Source organism: Dasypus novemcinctus, chromosome X (assembly GCF_030445035.2).
Source record: "Dasypus novemcinctus isolate mDasNov1 chromosome X, mDasNov1.1.hap2, whole genome shotgun sequence".
NCBI lineage: Eukaryota > Metazoa > Chordata > Mammalia > Cingulata > Dasypodidae > Dasypus > Dasypus novemcinctus.
In genome coordinates, this window is record NC_080704.1 from 171,727,947 (window position 1) to 171,737,196 (window position 9,250).

Below are 9,250 nucleotides of genomic sequence, written 5' to 3' on the forward strand. Positions count from 1 at the left end.
CTAGCATGTGACTTTAGGCAAGTCACTTCCCTAGACTAGATGCTTTTTGTAAATTCCTTTTGGCCTAAATGTTATATAATATAATTCAGTATTATGTTATATAATACAATGATAGGTCATTTAATATGGTCCATCCCACTTCTGTAATTTCTTTGTATCCATATATATCAAAACTAAAATGTACCTGGGACTAAGTAGTCTTTAAAAAGTAATCCAATTTTTCCATTCTCCTATTTATGGCACTAACTTTTTTCTGATCTCATAAAAGTAAATAATTTCTACTTACATGTAAATAAGAATGAAAGGAAGAAAAAGAGCAATAGCTGGACATTTCATTCATTCTTAATCAGTTAAAAGTAGGAAGGTTTCATCCAGCAAAGTTTGCTGAGATAGGCTAGCCTGTTGATTTTCTTATTTGTTTTTGTTTTAAAGTGTGTTTTGTGTGTAATCTATGTGTTTTTCTTCATATTCTTAAATAATTATGAAGTTAGGGTTGCATGGTATCAAAATCCTTGTTCTTTTAAACTAATGTTCTATCTCAGATCTTCAGTTTTGTTTTCATAATTGGGTATCTTTTATGGTTATCAGAAATTGCTCTCTTGCCATTCCTTCCATTACTAGAGCTTCCCTTGATTGGGCTTAGCATCTGACTGCTTTGCGACAGTGGGATAACCTGGACTACCATCCTCTTTGGCAAAATAGACCCTTTCCATGAGCTTTAACTGTACCTTTGGAGTAAACCACTCAGTTGGTCTCTTCTTTGTTTAAGTCCTGCATAAAACAGAAATTGTGGATCAGGGCTCAGATGAAGCTCACCTAAAACTTTACATGAACTTTCTTTTCCAGAAGCTTCCACAATCAAGATTTTAGGAACTTAGCTTTACAGTGGCTTGTCCAAGTATTATTTACATAGTCCGTACAACAGCCTCTGCTTGACTGAGACATACCCAGTACTATTATCGTCATGGATCTGATTCCCTGTAACTAGCAAATGAGGTGTTTATGAGTAGATTGGAAGGGCAGGGATTAGAAATGTACACATGTCATCTGGATTTGACAAAGCCTGACATATTGGGAGCACTGCATGTAAGGGTCTGTCGGTGGGCTACCAATTGTATATTTTGCACAATTGAATTTATACTGTTTATCATATTCATTCTAGCAGAGCTGTAGTCTTTAAGACGTTTTCAAGGCATGATGTAAAACCTAGCTCTTTTGGTCAGCTATAGGTTTTTCCCCCTCATATATAGGAATGTCAGCATTTTCAGTTAATTGAAAATAATTGTTCCTTCATTATATGAGTATATCCAAAGACCTACCATAGTGTTTGTTCTTTTAAAATAAAAGATGTCTCAAACTCAATGCTTTCTATATTATTGTTAACTGCCAAATTTATTTCAATTGAAATTATTTATAATATGTGATTTTTAAGGTTAGCTGGTTAAGCCTGAAATGTCATTTCTCTGATTTCATACATTTAGGGTTATATTCTTCAATACCCAATCATCAAGAAGTCCCAAAACCAGTATAACTGTGCCTTCGCAGTAGAATAATTGGATAATAATGCCAAGTCAAACAGAATAATTTTTTCATTTTAAGGAGACCATTCCATTTCCTGATAATTCTTTGTAACAGTGTTTACTGTAAATTTAGAACTGAAATTGAAATAATTCCAGTATACTATTTATCTGAAAAGGAGAAAGGTATTATTAAATAAAATGTCAAATTATTTTTACTGTTATCTTGTATATTTTAAATAGGAAGTAGACCAGTTGCGTTTGGAGAGATTACAAATTGATGAGCAATTGCGACAGATTGGAGCTAGTTCTAGACCACCACCAAATCGTACAGATAAGGAAAAAGGCTATGTGACTGATGATGGTCAAGGAATGGGTCGAGGTAGTAGACCTTACAGAAATAGGGGGCACGGCAGACGCGGTCCTGGATATACTTCAGGTACAAACTAAGCATTTTACTCAGTAACTTTATCTGTTCCTAGACTTAATAGCTGCTAATCTCTAATATTCATTAGAACCCTATTTATAACAGTTCCACACTACATGGTTTCCAATTCACAGTGGGTCATATCATTTTTCAAGAAACATATATAGTAAAAAACCTGATAACACACAGTTCACAGGGCAGGTGTGAGTTCTGTCCCTGTTCTGATTGGGGATAAATCTGCTTAAGCCCTTTTGTGTTGATGAACTTCTTAAGGTCTTTTCCTGATTATATTACTGTATAGACAAAACTTTTTCATTTGTGTACTGTGGCTCATATTTTGTCAGGCATATGCTGGTCATACTTGCTGGATGGACTGTGTAAATCAGGGGTCTGTGTCCTGTGGCTTATAAGGTGATCTTGAGTGGCCTGACCAAAGTCAGCCCTAGGCACAGTCAAGAAGTAGGCAAAGTTTCCCTTTGCCTTCCCAGCTTTTCTGTCAGTGCTGCTGCTTCTCTCCCAACACCTTTCACTGAACCCTGTCCCTACCTACCAGTACCTACTGTCTTTCTTGCTCAACTGTATAACAACTATGTAACTTGCTAATGATGGTATATGGTATAAGGTATAATCCATCTCACAAATATTTGCATTTCAAAAGGGAACTCTTTAAGATGGAAAAGCCTTCAAGATCCAGGAATGAAGCTATAATGGTGAAGCTATAATTGGTCATTAGCTCCAACAGAGGAAGAGAGAGAGGTAGTAAGAGTTGATATTATGGAGTCGGGAAGAGACACCTACTCCTAAGCCAACCTTGAACCCAACCCCTAGCCCTTTCCCAAGATTCTGTCTTTTGGCTGATGAATTTCTACCTCACTGTAGAGCACTTTCCCCACCCCCTACAGAATTAACCACCTCAGATATTATGAATTTTTTTAATTTTAATTCCTTTATTAATGATAAATCATTCCAGTGGGAGTGGGAGGGAAGGTTGTAGACCAAGCATCAGGCAAGCAATTCCCCTTCAATGAGGTCTAGTCCCTGACCCCACTAGAAACCCTCCCCTGAGACAATTGCCACAGAGGCCTGCTTTGCCCCCCTCTCGGAATTGACCAAAATGTATGCATTTTCCTCTGCCCCTGGGCTAAACTTTGTTAAAAGGAGCTCTCTTTATAGAGGTTTAATCAAGATATTACATTTAACTGTTATAGACAACTTTTCCTCCAGAGAGCACAGATTTTTAAAAGAGCACAGCTGTTTAATGATGTGGCACACTCAGGATTGAACTTAGGTAGCTAATAAAGTGCCTTTTAAAAAAAAAAAAGGAAGAAGAAGAACCAAACCTGTTCATAACCAAAATTATTTCAAATATTGTGAAGCCCTTCATTTTTAATTTAAGATCATTTGTTTTACAAAATGGAAGGTGATAATATTCTTTGTTGGGCTTATAAATTGGGAAAAGTATTGAATTACCCCAGAAACATCTCTGGAAGCTTCTTTTAACCTAACTTCTTTTTTTAAAGTCGGACAATGGTATATAACTTTTAACTCTCGATAGGAACTAATTCTGAAGCATCAAATGCTTCTGAAACAGAATCTGACCACAGAGACGAACTCAGTGATTGGTCATTAGCTCCAACAGAGGAAGAGAGGGAGAACTTCCTGCGCAGAGGAGACGGACGACGGCGTGGAGGTGGAGGAAGAGGACAGGGAGGAAGAGGTCGTGGAGGAGGCTTCAAAGGTACCAAGGTTTTCATTTGTTAAAAGTGAAGGTCAATTTTAACATCTTTCTGAAGTTCTATGAGAAAGCTTGGTGATTTAATTAAGTATTATCAAGATACCATTTCTCCTGTTTTCTGCTGATCACCATAGGCAAGAATCAACTTCTCATTCATGTAGTAATTAACAGACTATTAGCCTTCCTTATGACTCATGTATAATATATGAGTAACCATTGATAACTAGCTCAGCTTCTTTTGAGATTTTAAGCATAATGAACATCTGAGGATTAACTCAGATTGACCTGTTGTTGCAGAATTGCTGTACCTTTGGAATGTTTCTATTTCTTGATATCGCACCAGATTAACCATTTTATAACTGGAATCACTAGATGTTTCATGGCATTTTGAACTGTGTGGGTCTAAATAAATGGAGGAAGTCAGAATAAAGAAGCCTGTAATAAGCATTTCAGAATGAGTAATTGTTGAACCATTTAAAAATGTTGCTATAGGAAACGACGATCACTCCCGAACAGATAATCGCCCACGCAATCCGAGAGAGGCTAAAGGAAGAACAGCAGATGGATCCCTTCAGGTAAACTTGTGTACCTCTTTTCATCTAAATTGTTTTTACTTTTAAGCATATTGAAAGATTACAAATTTGGTATATGTAAAATACTTTTCCTTCAATTCTACAATTGTGGGCAATATTATTCCTTCTTAACAAATATCTAAGTAAGGGAAATTTCCTGGAGAATATGCAGTCTAAATATTTGTAAAGACTTTGACAACCACATTGTGTCTTTAAGAGTCTTACCACACTCATGGTGTCTCCCCGCCTCCCACCCCTCATCTCCACCCCCATTCTCTAAGGAAAGGATTATCCTGGAAAGTACTAAGAGACCTGAGTCAGCCCTGTGGGTCCCTTGTCCCCTTAGTTGCTGGGATAGAGTCATTCTTTCTTCTGTGTGTCAATTAAGGAAAATTGTTATAATATAATTATAAAATAATATATAATAATTATCACTTTATAATATAATTATAAAATAATATAATTGCTAAGGGCTTTGTTTGTTTTACCTCATTTAATCTTACAGCAGCCCACTGAGATAAGTAGCTTTATTATTCCACAATTTATAGGTGAATAAACCGAGGCTGAGAGAGGTTCTGTCCTGTGGTCGGTGACACATAGCTGGCATGTGGTGGAATGGTATTCAGACAATGGTATCTGACTCCCAGAACCCATGCTCTCTTATACCTCTTCTTTAACTCTTAATTCCTTCTTTAACTCTTAATTCCTGACTATGGACTGATTGGGGACTAACATCCAGGTCTAGTGAGAGACTTTCTTAGAGCAAGAACATTTTATGATGAAATATTCCTTAGAAAGAATAGCAATTCTGAGTAGCTATAAACTGAAGGACCAACATAGAAGAAACCTCGGACTTAGATTAAAGAGATAGGCGAGTTAATGTACATAAATACAAAGATTTAAGATATTTATGTACCAGTTTGTAATTCCCCACTTTAACATATGTGATTAATTGGGTAATCTTATCATATTGGTTAAAAGGATTCATTTTTATAATTAAAATAATCTAAATAAAAAGTTTGTGTGTTCTCTGTGAGAATAGATACAAATCAAATAACTGAACCCTTGACAGTCAAACATTTAAAACACACGTTCAGACCCAACACTTGAACATTTTGGGATATATTTAGCATTTGTATTTGAAACAGATCAGTATTTGTTAGTTGCTTTAGGCCCATTGGTCATTATTTTGTGCAGCATCTGGAATTCTAGCAATGTTTAAGGGTTCAATTGGTACTGAAATATTTTGTAGACCTTAAGAATATTATAGTTTAAATTGCATCCATTCCTAGGATTCCAGTCCTTCTATAGATTTTCTTCAAGTTTCTCTATACTGTTCTTATTCCTAAGACAAAGTTAATTCATAGGATCCTCTAAATTGCCTTACTAAAATACAAACTAGTATAAACTAGCTCTCAGAGTTTTCTACTAAAAGATGATGAGAGCCCTCAGTATAAGAAACTTAATCATACCTATGACAAATTTAAAGATGTAGTAAAATAAAGGCTAGTTGAGTTCTTATCCTGGTAAAGTCAGAATAGGAGGACATTATTTTGTTCTCTTGCCTAGATTTCACAGTCTTTGGAGAATAACCTGTTCTTTTTGAACCCTAGTCCAATAGGCATGTATATCTTCTGATAGTTGGTAATATTAATTCATTTTAACTCACTGCTTTATTCTGCTTAGAAGAAAATACATTAGGGTTGTGAGTTTTTTAATCTAAATTTGGATCCAGTGACATGACCAGTATGTTGAGGAAAGAAGAATGTTTTAAAACCAAATTAAGATCCTACTTTAACTTAATTTTTTGTATCACTTCTCTTCCCACCACCATTTCCCCCTTCAACATGTGGAATTTCCACTTGAGGCTTAAATTTCTTGTCAGGCCAAGTACAGATTACAGTTGAAGATGGTCTATATATATGTAATAACTATAACTTGTTTTAGATCAGAGTTGACTGCAATAATGAAAGGAGTGTCCACACTAAAACATTACAGAATACCTCCAGTGAAGGTAATCGGCTGCGCACGGGTAAAGATCGTAACCAGAAGAAGGAAAAGCCAGACAACGTGGATGGTCAGCAACCACTCGTGAATGGAGTACCCTAAACTGCATAATTCCGAAGTTGTATTTCCTATACCATTTCCGTAATTCTTATTCCATGTTAGAAAACTTTGTTAGGCCAAAGACAAATAGTAGGCAAGATGGCGCAGGGCATGAAATGAACACAAATTCTGTTAAGACTTAAATTTTTTTGGTATTGGCCATAAGCAACAGTTTTCAGGTTTGTGCAAAAACAAATCTTGAATTTTGAAACCTTGCTTTTAAGTATACTTAGCACTTCAGGACAGGATTTTAGTTTGTTTTATTTTTTAAAGTACTCAGCAGTGATACTTTGTTAATTTGGACCGTTATCTTGCGTTGGGTGATAACTCACCAGTTCATGTCAATTTTTCTTGAATAAATAGCATTTATGGTAACCATATTAGACTTCTGTTTTCAATCTTATCTAGAAGTCTCCATGAAATGCTATGTCATTTTATGTCCTGTGTCAGTTTTTGTTTTGGTCCACTTTTCCGGTATTTTAGTGGACCTTGAAATGTGTGTGATGTTAACATTTGTCATTTTCATTAGCAAAAAAAAAAAAGTTGTATGATCTGTGCCTTTTTTATATCTTGGCAGGTAGGAATATTATATTTGGATGCTGAGTTCAGGGAAGATAAGTTGGAAAACACTAAATGTTAAAGATGTAGCAAACCCTGTCAAACATTAGTACTTTATAGAAGAATGCATGCTTTCCATATTTTTTTTCCTTACATAAACATCAGGTTAGGCAGTATAAAGAATAGGACTTGTTTTTGTTTTTGTTCCGTTGCACTGAAGTTTGACAAATAGTGTTATTGAGAGGGATGTGTAATTTTTCTGTGTAGACAGAAGAAATAACTATCTTTTCATTTGAGAGGCTAAAACGTTTTCACGTAGGAACAAATCTTCCTGGTCGAAAGTTAGTGGGATATGCCTGCTCTTTGGCCTGATGACCAATTTTAACTTAAAGCCTTTTTTATTTTACCTTCCCCAAGTTTTGTGAACTTTTTCATATTTTACTTTCAAGCTTGTTTCGGGGAGATAGGAAGGTCATTTCCATGTGTGCATAACAGTCCTGTCAAGTACAGGTACTTTGTCTAAGAAACATCCAGAAGCAGGTTAATTGTTTTGTAAAATTTGAAATATGAGGTCTAATGTATAAGTAGAATTGGAAAGCAGACTACAATTGGTTGACAAATAATTGGTTTTCTTTTGTGGACTTTTTTTTTTTGACACGTTGGGTTATTTTTTTTTTTATTTTTTTAATGAATGAAATTTACTGAGGAAAAATATGTGAAGGACCTTCACTCTAAGATGTTATATTTTTCATAAAAAATAACTCCTAATAGGGGTACCACTGAATATGTACAGAGCCGTACAAACCTAAGTTCTGCCTCTGATGTATTTTGTGAGTTTGTTTCTTTGAATTTTCATTTTACCGTTACTTTTCCTTGCATACAAATAAGCATATAAAAATGGCAACAAACTGCACATGATTTAACGAATATTAAAAAGTCTTTTAAAAGTATTGCCAAACATTAATGTTGATTTCTAGTTATTTATTTTGGGAATGTATAGTATTTGAAAACAGAAATTGGTACCTTGCACACATCATCTGTAAGCTGTTTGGTTTAAAATACTGTAGATAATTAACCAAGGTAGAATGACCTTGTAATGTATCTGCTCTTGGGCAATATTCTCTGTACATATTAGCTACAACAGATTGGATTTTATGTTAACATTTGTTTGGTTATAGTGCAATATATTTTGTATGCAAGCGGTTTCAATAAAGTTTGATCTTCCTCTGCTAAATTGATGTTGATGCAATCCTTACAAATGATTGCTTTTAAAATTTTAAGATAGGAAAAGAAATCTATAGAAAGTGTTCTGTTACAAAATTTATCTGTTACCATTGGAAATTTCACGTCATAGGAAGTTAGCTGTTATCTACCAGTTTTCAAGAACTTAATATTGTTTTAAAAGTAAAATAAAAATCAGCAAAAATGGTGCAAAAACACATTGTACCATTATAATATGCACTAAGTCTATTTTTTACAAAGGCTGAATTCAGCAAGATGCTAACTTGCTTAAGTGTGAATTACTAACTTCTAAAACTGATGTAGTTTGATTCACGTTTTCAAATGGAGTTGGAGTTTATTCATATTACAATATTTGTGTGCTAAACGTGTATGTTTTTTCAGTTTAAAGTCATGATGTTTTTAAAATCTTATTAAAGTTTCAAAAACCTGAAGATTGTTTATCTAGATGTAAATTTTTATTAAAAAGTTGCACTTATGAAAAAGCAAAAAATTAGTCTGACAGATGTTTGCTCCTGGTTTTAAATCTTTTAAGTATGTCAAAATTTAACATCATAAGGAAGGGAGGGGATGGTTATTATTCAAAGCATTGTAATGATATTTTATGTGACCTTGTAAATTATATTTTATGTAACTTTGAAGGGCAAAAATGGAGATATTTGAAAATAACACTCCATAATCCCAGTTACAAAGTTTCAACACATTAATTACCTAGAATGCCACTAAACCACATTAAACACATGTTTATGTCTTGTCATTTGGAAAATATTAAATGTGTCTAGGGAAAGAAAAAAAACTTTCAATTAATAAAATAAATGGCAGATCTGTAGGAGAGTGTGCCTTAGAATTGGCTATTGTGGTCACTACAGGGAACTGGCACAGCCTACAGCCTTGAAAAAAGGTAGAACCAGAAGTTTCACCCTATTTGAATGTGGTTGAATCCATAATGGTCCAATGATGCAGGGGAGCCTCCTTTACATTGGCAGTTTTCCAGAAAAGAAAAAATACCGCTTTGTTTTCCACTATTCTAGTTTTTCATCCTGGTACTTTTGTGGTTCTCTGCTACCTGTTCCACCTACCTCTGGGCTCTTCCTTA

At 34.7% G+C, this 9,250-nt stretch overlaps 1 protein-coding gene across 18 annotated transcripts in view; it reads left to right on the top strand.

Moving 5' to 3' along the window:
* The window catches only part of FMR1 (fragile X messenger ribonucleoprotein 1), a 52,594-nt gene extending 43,947 nt beyond the window's left edge, over window positions 1–8,647 (top strand). For 4 of the 18 annotated variants that reach the window (XM_071213030.1, XM_071213032.1, XM_004478471.5 and 1 more), the window contains 4 exons: window positions 1,761–1,956; window positions 3,500–3,682; window positions 4,172–4,254; window positions 6,199–8,647. In XM_071213030.1, coding sequence (XP_071069131.1) covers window positions 1,761–1,956; window positions 3,500–3,682; window positions 4,172–4,254; window positions 6,199–6,360 — 624 coding nt within the window. In that variant the 3' untranslated portion in view covers window positions 6,361–8,647. Of the gene's footprint in view, window positions 1–1,760; window positions 1,957–2,677; window positions 3,683–4,171; window positions 4,255–6,198 lie in introns of all 18 variants that reach the window. The other 14 variants (XM_071213031.1, XM_071213034.1, XM_004478470.5 and 11 more) reach the window with 6 other exon arrangements.
* Window positions 8,648–9,250: the final 603 nt, after the last annotated feature.